The 17130-nt window shown below is 37.7% G+C and overlaps 1 protein-coding gene across 1 annotated transcript; it reads right to left on the bottom strand.

Moving 5' to 3' along the window:
* Positions 1–3675: 3675 nt before the first annotated feature.
* Positions 3676–4323, bottom strand: LOC130050534 (uncharacterized). Its single transcript, XM_056150744.1, has one exon. It carries the CDS (start codon positions 4321–4323, stop codon positions 3676–3678), a length of 648 nt encoding a protein of 215 aa, XP_056006719.1.
* Between the last annotated feature and the right edge of the window lie 12807 nt (positions 4324–17130).

The raw sequence follows: 17130 nt of genomic DNA, 5'->3' as shown, positions 1-17130 counted from the left end.
TTTTCTTTTGTTCTTGATGTCTCGTTCACTTGGATTTTTTTATGCGAATGCAGATTAACCCCCTCCAGAAAAAGAGTCCTATTAGGATTTCCTGGCCTGCCGGGGAAGGGGGTGGTGCTAATTATACCGGGTACTTAAAGTCAGTATTGCAGTCACCAGCTATACTCGTCAGTGCGCAGGCGTGTTATTAACAATCATTCTTTCTGTCAGTATATATACATTGTACAAGAAATACTTGTAAATACATTCAAATCGTCAAACTAAAACATGGGAATTGCTAGATGGGGATGGTACACTAAATACACATATAAAGGTATATTCAAGATTGTGGGTTGGGTTTTTATCAAGTGCGTAACATGAGCTTGGCGGAGGGGGTGGGCGTAACATGAGCCCGTTCTCGGGGGAGGGGGTGGGGGCTATGCTATAAAACTCATTCCTTGATTTGAAGGACCCCCCCCCTTTCGTGTTTAGCGTCAGTTGTATTCTCGGCTTTATCTGTATTATTTAACAATGCTACATCCGTTATTGATACCACAGATTCTGTATAGCCAGGATTGTTTTAGTGTATAACATGGGTGGTGGTTTAATGAATACTAATTAATTCATTAATGATTTAATTTTACTGAATGTCGTCAGATTAATTCAGTCATTCAAAAGTGTAATATAATGTTGATAGATACATTGCCGGAACAACCCCACCCCCACCCCCCACCCCCAGAAAAGGCAGTGAGCTATTGGATAAGAACAAACCTGTATTATATACATGTCTTTTTGAAAGGTGAGGATAACGAACAAGTGATCAATCTCATTACTCCTGTAAGCAATTCAAATAGAGAGTTGGTCACGGATCCCTTGATATACCAGAAGTGGGATCAGATGCCTAGGAGGAGTTAGCATTATACGATGAAATAAGTTCAAATTATAGAGATTGCTTTCATAAAGGAAAACCCCCTCCACAGAAAAAACCAAACAAATTAGCACCTGTACTGTTAAAACACATAGTAATACCGGTATTGCGTTTTTAATGCAAAGACGGACCGAATGCTACGGAAGCTGGAAGGTCTCTCTCTCTCTCTCTCTCTCTCTCTCTCTCTCTCTCTCTCTCTCTCTCTCTCTCTCTCCTGGTGGATTTAACCGTTTAACCGTGCCTCCCAGTCATTTGAGTCTCAAAATCAATTAGCACAACAAATAAATTCTACTTTTTTGGCATAAACTAAGGTAAAGAATTAATTATCAAAATGTAGAAGCTACCATGGCTATATTCATACTGCGAGAATGGCCACGTGTTGATGTACGGTAGACGGGACGGAAAGTCACGGGACAAAGAGCCATAAAACCGGTAGAACAAGAAGTCACAGGAAATGATGTCCTTTCCTCAGGTGGATAAAATGTCACAGGAGAAAAAAGTTACAAAATTGAGAGTTCATGCCATATTCATTATTACTCCCCCAAAATAAACCCACATTAACTTGTTTATAAAGCCATCACTTACGGTTTGTTTTGACAATAATCTGGATTGAAAGGAAGCCAAACATAATTCTGTCATCCTATTTTGTTTTGACAATCATTGATATATATATAGTAAATCAAATCATCACAAAGCTTATTTTTATTCGATATCAATGGAAAAAAATCTGGTTTTTAAAAAAAAAAAAATCCAATTCTTATTTTACAATACATGTACATGTAAAGCTCAATATCGTAAACACCCGGTGTTTGTAGGTGACGCTTTATTCAGTATGGTGATTATACAATATGTAGTGAACAGCTGAAATAACATTGAACAACAAGTATTAACACTTTGGAAATAATATTGAGCAAAAGGTATCACACTTCAATAAAATACAATCGCACAAATCATGACAGTAGGTGTTTTCCATACATACAACATAAATCTTAATTTATGACTATAAATGTGTTCCATTGTTTTTAATTTCGACCATAACTTCCAGATAATTCTTAAGTTCAATTATCAAGTTAAAGAAATGATTGGATATACATCAGACTAATTATAATTACGATGCATCATCAAGTATGTAAAGATTAATACAAAATATCAACATGTAAACGTGACCTGGCCAAGAATGAGTGACTTGGAGATGCCGCAACCGGTTAACTTTAAAACAATGCAGATATTGATCATAAAAATACCCTGTGCATTTAACCATGAATTGTTCATAGATAAAGACATGCAAAATATTGATAAACTTGCACTGTGGTAGGCAAAACAAACAACAGTCTGCATCGTGTGAACATAAGCATGTGGTTTCAACAACGGAAACTGTATGCAATAACTCGTACGGTAGTCATGTCGTGGTAGGTAACACGACACTCCCCGCCAGACATGATAATATCAATATCGAATACATAGTTGAATACAAAGAAAAATGCAAAAAAGAGGTGATGTTTCCTCACATCCAAAGTAGCTAAAGGCAAGTATGAACACAGTACATCATATAATAGTTTCATTGCTTACATCACTTGTGATTTACTCACACAACAGTTTCACAACTTTCGTCACAGGCCGCACATAAACAAAACCTTTTCCGTCTTTCACAATTTTCACTTCGATTTTCCTCACGAGGTTGTCTTCGCTATAGAACACACGGAGTATGATCCCTAGTGGACACTGATTCCTCGCAACATCTCAATCTCAGACTACATCGCCAACTTTCAGGTTTGGAGATTCGGATTGCCATTTCTGTCTCTGTTGAAGGCTTGAAAGAAATTCATTTTCCCATCTTTTCCAGAATGTGTCTGCGAGAAGTTGCACATATCTCCATTACGAACAATACATGTCCTTTTTGTTCACCTGCTGGAACGATTCCACAGAACCGGTTTTCTGCGTCAACAGAACTGACGGTGACAAGATCAACGGCGATTCTGGGTCATTTGAAACCGGAACTATGGGCCTAGAGTTGATAATGGCGCTGACTTCCGCTATGAAAGTTGAAAGGACTTCATGAAATAGCTGTCCCTGTGTTGAGTTGAGCTGCATATTATCGAGGATACGCCTGGTCACCCCCGTGAGCCTCTCCCAAACCCCACCCATGTGCGAAGAGCGGAGTGGGTTAAATTTCCATATTGTTCGTTTGTCCTCGAGGAAGTTCTTCATATGGTTATCCTCTACGTTTATAACACTGATCTGTAAAGCATCTGTCGATCCTACAACGTTTTTTCCACGATCAGACCTAAACTCTTTAACTTCGCCACGGATTGCGTACAATCTTCTTAAGGAGTTTATAAATGAAGAAGTACTCATTTCTTCGATCGATCAATATGAACAGCCCGGCAATACAAGCAGGTGAAAAGCACGGCCCAGCGTTTCGAGTTCGCGCTCCCTCCTCTGTGATGACATTTCAGGGTCCGAACACATCCACTCCCACATAGGTAACCGGTGGTGAGGGAGAAAGGCGGTCACAAGGGAGGTCAGCCATTTTCTGTTCAGAAAACTTTGCTCTAAGACGCCTGCAAGTCACACAGTGGAATATCAGGGAGGATATTAGACGCTTGCCCCCTGTGATCCAGAACCCGGCCTTCCTGACTACTCCTTCAGTAAAATGTCTACCCTGGTGTTGGACTCGTTCATGAAAATGTTTAACAATAATCGATGCAACATGATGTTTACCAGGTAACAAAATGGGATGCTTCTCGCTCATGGATAATGCAGAAGCCTTAAGTCTTCCTCCGATACGAAGTGAGTGTAAGAAGAAAAATCTTGCTTGGCAATGGTCTCTGCTTTTGTAAAGCGGAAATCTTCTGATGGTATGTTTTGCATTGGACCTCTCGCAAAATGAGGTTTTCAGCCCTCTGAATCAATTTCAGGTCCATACAGTTTTCCTTGTTGTCTTTAAGCCTGACTCTGTCATCAAGTTTCAGAAGAAGAGTGATAGCTGACACAAGGGTTTTCCATTTTGAGAAACGTTTGAAACGGCTGGTACCAAGACGGGCACTATTCATTAATTGTGTCTTATTCACTTCCACACCTGGACGTATTTCTTTGTCAAACTCAGAATTCATCAGTGGGAATGCATCGTTGCCCAGAACAATATGCTCTGAATAGAGAAACGACGGTCCTCTCAGCCATAAGCTCTCTTGCAACTGGGAAGCATCACAGCTTCTAGTCCCCAAGTCAGCTGGATTTTCTTCAGAGATCACATGGAGCCACTGAGAAGGTGAGGAAGATTTGAGAATCCTTACAACACGGTTGCAGACATAAACATAGAATCTCCTGCTTGTGTTATTCAAGTATCCCAAAACAACTTTACTGTCCGAATAATAACAGACTGCCTCTAATGGTACATCAAGTTGTTGAGATAGCATCTCAGCGACCTCCACCGCCAATACTGAAGCACAGAGTTCTAAACGTGGAATTTTATGTCCATGTTTTGTAGCTACTTTAGATTTTCCGTAGACAAATTCTACATGAATTTTTCCATGTTGATCTATAGCTCTGAGAAAGGCCACTGTAGCTATCGGCTTTTCAGACGCATCTTAGAACACGTGAAGTTGCTTATTTGTGCACTCCTTGAAGGAAGTTTGTAGAAAACAACGTGGAACATGCAGGTCCTTGAGAGGTTTGAGCGAATCCTTCCATTCTCTCCATTTCCGTTCACAGTTGCTTGATAGTGGTAAGTCCCAGTCTGTAGTTTCTGATACTAGGTCTCTCATAAGAATTCATCTCTGGATGACAACTGGCGAAATTAGACCTAGTGGGTCAAAGAGACTGTTTACCGAAGAAAGCACCCCTCTCCGGGTACATGGTTTATCATCGTTGGCGATCTCGAATGTAAAGGTATCTGAGCCTAGATCCCATAGCAGACCCAAACTGCGGTGATAGGGCAAGTCATCAGCACCAGGATCTAAAGTTTTCAAGTCACTTGCAAGATCTTCCTGTGGGAAGCTGGCCATCACTGATTCATTGTTGGACGCAATCTTGTGAAGTCTCAGGTTTCCTTCCCTTTGTAAGGTCTCTTGAGTCTTTTTGACACATTCTGTCGTTGTAGAAAACGATCCCAAACCATCATCCACATAGAAATTTCTTCTTACAAATTCTCTCACAGCAGCTCCACAATCATTGTCTGGATTCTCTACACAGTAACGAAGCCCATAAGTAGCGACAGCTGGAGATGGCGCATTACCAAAAACATGTACGCACATCCTATATTCAATCAGTTCATTAGTGGGGTCATTGTCTCTGTGCCAAAGGAACTGCAAGTAATTTCGGTGCTTCTCTGAGACACGGAATCCATAAAACATCTGCTGGATATCTGCAATAGCGGCTACTGGCTCTTTCCTGAAGGGTAATAAAACGCCAACGGGGTTGTTGAGAAGATCGGGTCCGGCTATCAAAACACTATTTAAAGAAATTCCATGATGTTTCGCCGATGAGTCAAAAACAACTCTGACTTGGTTATGCTTGTGTGGGTGGTACACACCGAACAATGGCAAGTACCAACATTCCTCATTTCTAGCAAACGGTGGTGCAATTTCAGCATGTCCATTATCCATGAGACGCTTCATGAATGCAATAAAATGATTTCGTTTCTCTGTGTCCTTCAACAATGATCTCTGAAGAATGTGAGCTCTCTTCAGGGCGTCATTTCTGTTGTTTGGCAACTTAGGTCGTGACGAACGGAATGGCAAGGGACCAATCCAGTGCCCATCTGATGTTTTTGAGAATTCACGATTCATTATATCAAGGAACATCCTGTTCTCTACAGATTATCCCATCCTCTCATCGTCTACTGATTGAACAAATACTTTACGACCGATATCGTCGCGGACATGTTTCTCATCTAAAGTAAGTCTGTGATCACACGAATTAAAGATCGTAGGACGTCCATTTTCTAAAACGGTTCTGTTCACGTTGGCAAGAATACTCGGAGGGTGAGACTTCCCAAGACAAACATTACCAATAACAACCCATCCTAACCGTAGCTTCTGAGCAAATGGTGTGGCTCTTGGTCCTGTCCGTTGATCAAATATGTGGTGAACTTCTGGAAGGTCTCTTCCGATAAGAAGTTAGAATCTTCATCTTCAGGTGGTAGATTCATATCTCTGAGATGTTCGTAATGTCTAATGATATCAGGCATAGGAATCTCTTGGCGGTATGTTGGTATTTGATTGCACTCGATGACAGTTGGAAGTTCTATACTGAACGTACCAGGGACTCCACAATTAAATTAGAGGCTTTTTGTATACTTGCAGATGAACGTCCAGCACATGTCGATAGTGTGTACTGTAATGAATCTGATTCTTGGATTTCCATCATGTCAAATAAGTCAGACCGAGCTAAAGTCCGATTAGATTGGTCATCTAACAGTGCGTAAAGTTTTATGTATTTCTTTGGTGAATCCGCCCTGTAAACACGTGTGAGCAAGAGTTTTCCACATGATCTTCCTGAAAATCTACTACTCAATTGAATTAAGGCGTCCCATACAAAAATAAAGTAAAATAGGTGCATAAAATGACCTTTAGTGTTTTATATGGAAAATATTTAATGGAAAATATCCGAGAACGAAAGGAAGTTTAAACCGATACCCAGTAGCCTTCCATACATTTTCATCGAGGCATGTGTTCAACATCACGAGACTATCACGTGACATTATATATTTAGAACCAACAAAAATTATTGTGATAATTGCAAAAGTGCAACGATATCTGTTACATGCAGGCTAACCCTTTAAATATTGAAAAAAAGAGCCTACTTTACATTACCTGAAAAGTTTTGGGAGCAAGTTCTCCGATAGAAGGAAGGAAGTTTAAAATACCTCTAATGAAGTATATTTCTTAATTTTCATGAGTATGCAAGATATTATCAGATGCGGAAAGGGGTTTCTGTTTGTGTCAGAAGTTGCTCTCAACACTTTTCTGATATATCAATGTAATAAGAATAAAAATATATAAACATCAAGCACCACCATACACTGTACATCGTTGCATTTTTACATTTACTGCAGCTGGTCGCAATAATTATGTAAATTAAACGCAGTGCTAATCCGATCAGGAGAATATGTAGGGGCGATTTCAAGGTAACAATATAAAATGAACATCACCTTCGTGCAAACTAGATATGATAAATGCAGAGTGATTTGATATGAAAAAGAAATAATATATGATTATATGATAAGCATTTGACAAGAAAAATTTTCATGAATACTGCTTATCACTTGATAACGGTAGTAAATAATGACATACTATTATGACACTTTCCCCGCGATACAACTGTAAGAACTTGTGCGTCGTGACGTATGTTTTTACTGTGACGCCATATGGTGCGAAGTGCACTGAGCTACATTTATATACAGCACTGTAATTGTTCCTGGCAAGCCTTAACTGAACTGAGTACCACAAATATCTGTACATAGAGGGCGGGCATTCTCCCCGCCTTGGACTTTCATGGATTGCGATGGTTAAAATTTAGCTTCTGGTTGACCCTCAGGGTGTAAAGCATTAGCGTGTTTCTGGCTTCCACAGATGTCACATTTAATGGCTACCGTGCAATCTCCTGATATGTGTGAATTGGAAACACAGCATTTAAAACAAAGTTTGTGGTCTTTCCGTCAGTGATGGAGAAAGTCAGGAACTAACCTTACGTAACGTTTGTTGGTATGCCCGGGTCTGGGAAGTCTGTCATGGCTCACCACATCGCCCTCAAGCTCCAGGAGGAAGGTTACGAGGTTGTACCAGTTGATGAAATCGGAGAAATAAAGCTATACTGTGACACAAAGAATCCACAGGTTTTTGTTATTGATGATGTGGTGGGTGTCTTTGGCCTTCAGAAAACTAATTTAGATGTGTTGACTAATTATAAAAAGAAAATAACAGATCCTTGCATGGTTAAGTCAAGAACTTTGATGACATGTAGAGAGGCTGTGTTCAATGAGACAAAAACTTGCGCACCATTCTTGACCAAAGAAGAGACTGTGATTAAGTTACACAGTTCTCATCATGCATTAAATGACAAAGACAAAAAACAGATTCTCAAGAAGTATGGTTTAAATGCAGATCTAATGTTGTATGCATTGCTGACATCAATATCTCGCATGTTTCCTTTTCTCTGTAAATTGTTCTCAAAGGAAACAAAATTCCAAGCTCTTGGTTCAAAGTTTTTCCTGAATCCAGTCGAATGTATCATTGATGAACTTGATGTTATGCAAGGACATAACAAACTGAATTATGCCACACTTGTTTTGTGTATGCTAAATGAAAACAGTCTCTCAAAAGACATTTTTAGAAATAGAAAAAATTAAAAAAAATTGAATATTTCATGAATATGAAAAGCGACACTTTGGAAAATTGTGAATTAGAAAGTCAGACCGATGCGTTCAAGTTTGTGAAAGCCTTGTCAGCAATGGAAGGGACATAGACAAAACAGTGTGGTGCACAATACACATTTATACATGACTCCATGTTTGAAATCTGTGCTCATCAGTATGGCAAACAGTGTCTTGATCAAATGTTACTGTATATGATTGCTAATTATGTCAAACCACAGACAAGGGAACCAGGTGTTGTTAACAAAACGAAAGTGAAAATGAGTGATTCTCAATCTAGAAAGGGGCATAATTGTAGCAATGATAATGATGTAAAAAAGAAGGAGAGCGATGATAAAAACAATGAGAGAAAGGAATGGCCTGATTTGTGTATAAGGTTACGTGAAAATCAGTACCCACTGTTAGCAGAGAGATTATACAGAGACATACAGAACATGAAGCTGTTTGATGTTTTCAATATTAAAGTTTTAAAACATCCCCAGGTGTGTCAGGCTTTTATTGGTGTGTTAGAGACAAAGTCATACACAGAATTAAAATCTGTATTTCTGTCTAGTCATGGAGAGGTAAAAGAGATAACAAGTAAACAAGAGAGTATGCTGAGGGAGAGAAAGGAGGGGATTGAGTGGATTGAGTGGAAGAGACAGGGGGCACTGATAGATCTGAGGATACTAAATGGTGAATGCACATACAATGTGAGAGTGATCAGCTGGGTGATTTACTATGAACATTGTCAGATAATAAAGTACATAGTACAACAGACAGAACAGCACAATGAAATAAGTGAATTATTTAGGATTACAGGAAATTCTCCACATCAATCTAAATCCGGGATAGATACATGTAATGAACAGGAAAGTGAAGTCAATAGGCTAGTAGAAGAGTGTAGATTACTTGTATTGAGTTGTTATAGTGGTGATGTACACAGAGTCAGAGTTCTGCTTTCCGTCTGTAAGAAAGCAATCAATTGGATAGATAGGCAGCAGGTAAGTATTTTGTGGGGTTATTTTTCACCTCTTACTCTTGCATGTAGAGATATACATGTAAGTATAGTGAAGGAGCTGGTGAAGGCGGGGGCTGATGTCAATCTACACGGTATATTTTGATATACACCACTGACAGCTGCATGTGAGGGAGGACATATGAGTGTGGTGGAGGAGCTGGTGAAGGCGTGGGCTGATGTCAATCTACAGGGTAATAACAATAATACACCACTGATAGCTGCATGTAAGGGAGGACATGTGAGTGTGGTGGAGGAGCTGGTGAAGGCGGGGGCTGATGTCAATCTACAAAATATATTGGGTATATACACCACTGATAGCTGCATGTAATGGAGGACATGTAAGTGTGGTGACGGAGCTGGTGAAGGCGGGGGCTGATGTCAATCTACAAGATATATTGGTATATACACCACTGATAGCTGCATGTGATGGAGGACATGTGAGTGTAGTGAAGGAGCTAGTGAAGGCGGGGGCTGAAGTCAATCTACAGGGTAATTACAGAAAAACATCACTGATAGCTGCATGTGAGGGAGGACATGTGAGTGTGGTGAAGGAGCTAGTGAAGGCGGGGGCTCATGTCAATCTACAAGGTAATCACAGCAATACACCACTGATAGCTGCATGTGAGGATGGACATGCGAGTGTGGTGGAGGAGCTGGTGAAGGCAGGGGCTGATGTCAATCTACAGTGTAGATTGGGGATTACACCACTGATATCAGCAGTAAGAGAGGGTTCTTTATCAACAGTGAAATATCTAGTGGAACATGGAGCTGACGTGGTTACTCAGGGTTTTCATAAAAATGTGTTAGCAGTATATAAAGCATTAATACTGAACAAACTAGATATAACGAAATATCTCATACAGGAACAAAATAAAATCATTCCAGGTCAATTTAATGGAAATGTACACCTATTTAACTGTCTGGTGAACATCAGACATGTTGGAGTTAAAACAGACAGTAGGGATGATGTGGTGGTGACAGACAAATCAGTGTGGTGTATGTATAGATCGGACGTTTTGTGGTGGATAATCAGTGAGGGAGATTGTGATGTACTGAGACATCTGTTGTGTGTGGGTCTGGATGTCAATCAGTCGATACAGTTGTATGATGGGTTACATAAGTCTGATGAGAGATCTCTGTTGTATACACTGATTGATGAGGATGGTATTTATGTTAGTCATAGCATGGAGAAGGTGAGGATGCTACTGGGGGCGGGGGTGGACGTCAATGTCAGGGTGTGGTATAGAGAGTATGACTCTGTGTTAGACAGGGTGAGATATAGAGGGTATGACTCTGTATTAGACAGGGAGGGTGGGTTTACTCTAGAGAGGATGATGCGACTGGTGTTTGAGTACAGTGAGAGTGAATATTCAACGGACAGAGAAGGATTGTCAGGGTACAAGAGAGTGTTGTGTGAGATAAAGAAACATGTCAGAAGACAATCTGTATAGTCCCTGATAGAATTGTAGAGAGATGTTGTTACTGAGTACAAGAGAGTGTTGTGTGAGATAAAGAAACATGTCAGAAGACAATCTGTATAGTCCCTGATAGAATTGTAGAGAGATGTTGTTACTGAGTACAAGAGAGTGTTGTGTGAGATAAACATGTCAGAAGACACTCTGTATAGTCCCTGATAGAATTGTAGAGAGATGTTGTTACTGAGTACAAGAGATAAAGAAACATGTCAGAAGACAATCTGTATAGTCCCTGATAGAATTGTAGAGAGATGTTGTTACTGAGTACAAGAGACTGATGTGTGAGATAAAGAAACATGTCAGAAGACACTCTGTATAGTCCCTGATAGAAATGTAGAGAGATGTTGTTACTGAGTACAAGAGAGTGATGTGTGAGATAAAGAAACATATCAGAAGACACTCTGTATAGTCACTGATATATACTCAGTGGATGTACTGAATATAAAACCCGATAGGTTACCAGTATTTTTGTACATAATGCTATTTAATGGATTGCCCCGCAAATCGCTCATTAAGTTTCCACTTGTCTGCGTACAATGATAAAGCGTTTAACATATTCTGTGATTATTTCATAAGCAAATATATGTTTAACATTAAACGCTCGTATAATTCAGTTATTTTCTATGAAATCATTGTCTAACTCATTAATTATAATTAGGTGTACTTGTTTTTATTGTTTAATGTCTCAGTTTATGTATTATACATGTTTATTTACCATACAGTCAGTACCTAGTACTTCTGGTACAGTATATTGGACGATTGAAATAAATAATCAGAAACTTTACATGTGTGTATTTGTTTAAGATTTTCTTTTGTTCTTGATGTCTCGTTCACATGGATTTTTTTTATGCGAATGAAGATCAACCCCCTCCAGAAAAAGAGTCCTAGTAGGATGTCCTGCCCTGCCGGGGAAGGGGGGGGGGGGGTACTAACAATACCGGGTACTTAAAGTGAGTATTACAGTAACTTTATGTATAACGCCAGAACAACACACCAGCTATACTCGTCAGTGCGCAGGCGTGTTAATCAGTCTTCTTGTCAGTATATATACAATGTACTGTAAGCGGTACTTGTAAATACATTCTAATTGTCAAACTAAAACCTGGGAATTGCTAGATGGGGATGGTATACTAAATACACATATAAAGGTATATTCAAGATTGTGAGTTGGGTTTTCATCAGGTGGAAATTGAGTAACATTTTATTAGAGCGTAACATGAGCTCGGGGGAGAGGGGTGGGTGGGCGTAAGATGAGCCCGTTCGGGGGGTGGGGGTCTATGCTACAACACTCATGATTCCTTGGTTTGAAGGACAAAATCAATTACCACAACAAATAAATTCTACTTTTTTGGCATAAACTAAGGTAAAGAATTAATTATCAAAATGTTGAAGCTACCATGGCTATATTCATACTGCGAGAATGGCCACGTGTTGATGTACGGTAGACGGGACGGAAAGTCACAGTACAAAGAGTAATAAAATCGGTAGAACAAAAAGTCACAGGCAATGATGTCCTTTCCTCAGATGGATAAAAAGTCACAGGAGAAAAACTTACAAAATTGACAGTTGATTCCATATTTATTATTACCCCCCCCCCTCCCAAAAAACCCCCACCACATTAACTTGTTTATAAAGCAATCACTTACGGCTTGTTTTGACAATAATCTAATAATCTTGATTGAAGAGAAGCCAAAAACAATTCTGTCATCCTATTTTGTTTTCACAATCATTGATATATTCGATATCAATAAAAAAATCTCTTTTTTAGAATCTAAGTCAACTCGGTACCTGGTTAATTCGGCACTTGAAAAATAGGTTAATTCGGTACTTGCTTAACTCGGCACCTAGTGAATTCGGCCTCGGCACATAGTGAATTTGGCACTAGTTTTGGTTTATTTTAAAGCTGTTTTTATATGAATAAAAGTAAGACGAATTATGAGATTTTTTGGGTACTTGCCACTATTGTTCTTTAGGGGTGATAATTAGAAATAAATTTTTATGAGACAGGTAATATAAGATTGATCAATTAAGGGATGACTTTGTTAAAACAACTTGGAAGTAGTAATAGAGTATCGCAAGGTGATAATTACGAGAAAATAAATAGGAGACATGAGATTACTTCAATTTCGTGTCCTATATATATGTATCTTCCTAAAGAAGAATGTATCATTCATCACAACAAGACAGAGGTATGCAGTACTTGGGTCTTCCTATGTGAGAAGATGCTATGAATTTGACACGGCAAGAGACCATTTGGGGGTACAAGTCAACTCGGCACCTGGTTAATTCGGCACTTGAAAAAAAGGTTAATTCGGCACTTGGTGAACTCGGCACAAAGTCTGGTCATCTTGGCACCTGTTTTGATTTGTTTTAAAGTTGTTTTTATATGAATAAAAGAAAACGAATTATGAGATTTTTGAGATGTATTTGACAATATTGTTTGTCGGTCTACGGGTGATAATTAGAAAAAATATAATTATGAGACAGGTAATTGAAGATACATCAAATAAGCATTTTCAGTCATTTTCGTTAATTCTTTTAGTTTTTACAATTTTCTCCAATGCAATTAGCAATATGATTGGAGGAGTTCGAGAATTTTTGGAAAGTGAGTATAGTCACAAGATAAAAGTCACGGATAAAAAGTCGCATTTAAATTTGTGATGGAATTAGGACAAAATGGCACAGGACAGTCTGTTCGAAAATATTAAAATTTTAACAGAAATATGTTCCTGTCAATATAAAGGTTAAACTACATGTATGTTGTATATATTTTTGAAAATTTTCAAAGGTCTAGCTATAGCAATCTTATGTGGTCAGGTTAATCTAAGAATGCAGTGGTGTATGTTTTGATAACTATTTCCATCAAAGTCCCTACATAATTCAGTGATGAAATTGTTAAAACAACAAGGTGGTCGTAAATGTATAAGGGTTCCTTGTACACAAGGGCGCGTGAGGTGATAATTACGAGGGGGTAATGAGGAGACCCATGACCAGTGTAGCGGTGATCGCTGTCGCTGGTGCTCACTGCTCAGGGTCGCTCTAAATATAGCGGTAGCCCTGCTGTTCGACGATCGCATAATTCGACCCATCGGTAATTGTAAACATTTTATATGGTTGTAATCAGCAATTCTTGTGAAGTATGGTGATGAAAAAAAAAACCAAAAGACAATAAAACAATTGGTATTATTGAATTATTTTGTTTTAAAAACCAGAAAATGCTTTGGTTCTTAATTCTACATCTGAAATTGTGATCGGCATATGAACTTCATTTATGCACATATTTTAATGAGAAGACGTGCATTTTAACTAATATATTAAATTATATATCTAGTGCAGCTCCTTTAGCAAAAATATCAACAGAAACTTACTAATAATTATTCATTTTACATGCAAGAATCATCGAGATCGGCATCCCACCAATGTCATCCTGTACTCGAGTCTCGACTGATTTATTTCATTATGATTATGATAACAATACCTTGAAAGTAAGATAGTGGTTTAAAAAGAAAAAGTAAATATTATTGTTTTTATTGTCGATGATTTAATTGCTAGTATGAATAAATGCGAATCATGATCACACTCTACTAGTCTAATTCAAAACAAAGTTGTGACTCGAATTTCCTCTATTGTGTTTTTTAATATCGAAAAGCCATCAGCTATGCCAATGAAGTTGTATACAGTAGATGTGTGGTTGTTCGCATATCGGAGATAATTTGAATTCAGATAATCAGAAAATATATTTGAAATAAAAGAGGGTGAGAGAAGAAACATACTATGCAAAATAAATAAATGAATAATAAAACAATGTCGAATATGTGCCTACGTATTGTTCGTAAATTGGGCGAGTGGTATTTGTACTTATGATTACGAAGGTTGGTCACGGTAGAATAACCTATTGTTATTTTATTTACAGGTAATTGTTTACACCTGCACGTTAATCCAAGTTTAAGGCGTCTTGCTGTGCCTTGTTCACACCTGTTATCATGTGATTAAAATATAAAAGATGACTTAGGAATTGTTATGGAGATAACACTATTGTAAATATGCTTTGAATAAAAAGCCATGATTGTTTTCAAGTTGTTTATTCGTTATTAGATATCTTAGACATAATTCAGAAATCTTATGCATTAAAATATCAATTTTGGAGTTGGATAATACAAGTTAATTTGTATCTTTCAAGTTATGATGTGCATACGAAACAGAAAACTGAAAAGGGGGTTTATTATTACTATGGATTTAAAACCAGTAGGGCACCGCTTCGAGTTAAATACCACGCATGCGCAGAAGCCGGTGATCCGAGTCGTTCTTTTCCCTATATATTCTATTAAGAGCGACCCTGGTCACCAGCGACAGCCACCACGGTTACACCGGGCAGGTGTTAGTGTTCCTAGAAGTACGAAGATGGAAGGTACGTTTTGAAATGTTTTTCGCACAACAATTTCTTTATATTCAGATTGCCTTTTTAAAAACTCACACAAATAACTGATTAATATTCCATAATGTAATAATCTTGATTCATATTCATGCGATAATTTTGATTATATTTTTAAATACACATGCAATGTTCTTTTTTTTAAGCCTACAACATTTCTCAAGAGATCAGAACTTTCGAATTGTCACATACAGATAACCAGATTATATATTATCATTCAATATTTTCATATGTAATTGGCAATATATATATTCTTGAATGAAAATCAAGATTGGTATACATATATGTACACTTTATACTCTTAACTTGGGAAATGGTCAACATATGCATCGATTATATTCATCAAACTGGCAGTTATTATTACCATGAGCTGTACAGGTCATAGGTTAGAATAATAATGATAAAGTATTGAATTGTTTGCATGTATTGTATTGTTTTTACCATAAGCCATACAGCTCAGGTTATAATTCTTTTTTTTTTTTTTTACAAAGAAATAATAAACATAACGATATACATAACGTATATGCAATGCAGTTTAGGGGAAAATAAATCGTGGACGCTAAATTTCAACCCGATGTGAGGATAAACGATATTTACTGATATATTGTACATATATGTTTGATACTGTACTGTAAGATACAGTTCTATTTTGAAACTCTCATTTAAATACAATGTATGTAAATAAATGGACACGTACATGTTTATGAAAAAGTATCTGGTATGGAATATATATAAACAGTGCGACATTTAACTCTGGACACGACAAAAGTCCGGAGTTTCGCCAACCCTTTTATTAAGGATACAAATAAACCCTTTACAAAAAAAAGATGGGATTTTATGTTCATAAGACATGCACCAACATTTACACTTGTAACTATTGTAGTTTACAAGATATTTCATCTGAAATCAAAAAATCCCATGGGATTTTGGTGGGATTTTTAATCCCACTTGGGGGATTTTCACTCACACCAAAAATCCCATGGGGAAAAAAATATAATTTCTCCCATAGGATTTTAACTCCCATATTTAAATTTAATATGGGATACAATGTCCCATAGGAGGAAATGTCCCATAATGAACATGAAATGGCAGTAAATATCCTATTTGAGCATGAATGGGAATAAATATCCCAAATAAAACACAGGATGGGGACTTTTATCCCATGAATATAGTAATAAAACAGAAAACTGTATCTTAAAGAGTGTTGTTTGTCATGATTCTTAAGAATGTACTTGCAAGCTAAGGAATGACATTAACTTTATATCTAGTAATTACACTCCTAAATTATGTAGACCTATGTGTTAATGGATAAATGACTAAACAACATGAGAAATTAAATTATATTAGAGCTCTGCATTACTAAACTCTTTCCCATGCAATTTTAATTGTATACATATAACCCTCTCACAAAAATATCAGTATAAAATTGAACGGTAATAAATTATGCAGTTAGAACACTAACTTATTCACATGCAGCTGTTCACATTCACTATTTACAACCCTTTATAGGTCGTCAGGTGTGAATATTCACAGGAACCGGTATTTTTGTCTGTAATAATAATAGTAGGCCCTATGGTACCATCCCCAATGGAAAAAAAAACCCAAAAGGAATGACACCATTTTTTTACTCAAAACTTCGCTTCAAAATAATTCGAAAATTATGCTTTTATCGTCACCCACCCCAATTGTCATTCTGATCCAGTAATCCCAGTGCTTTTATTAGGGGGGTATGGTATATACCCCTACTCTTATCATTATGTACAGGCTAAATTACCGGTTCCTTTGATATGTTGTGGAATTTTGGAATAACCTAGCCATAGACATATAACGTTATATGTCTATGGCCTAGCTTACAGTTACAATTTGTTTACAATATATTAAAATTAGTGGTTTAAAAGTGCTTACGGTGAAATCTGCTACTGCTAGTACAGTGCTAGATGATGC

Source organism: Ostrea edulis, chromosome 9 (assembly GCF_947568905.1).
Source record: "Ostrea edulis chromosome 9, xbOstEdul1.1, whole genome shotgun sequence".
Lineage (NCBI taxonomy): Eukaryota > Metazoa > Mollusca > Bivalvia > Ostreida > Ostreidae > Ostrea > Ostrea edulis.
This window is presented reverse-complemented; position numbering and strand designations above follow the sequence as displayed.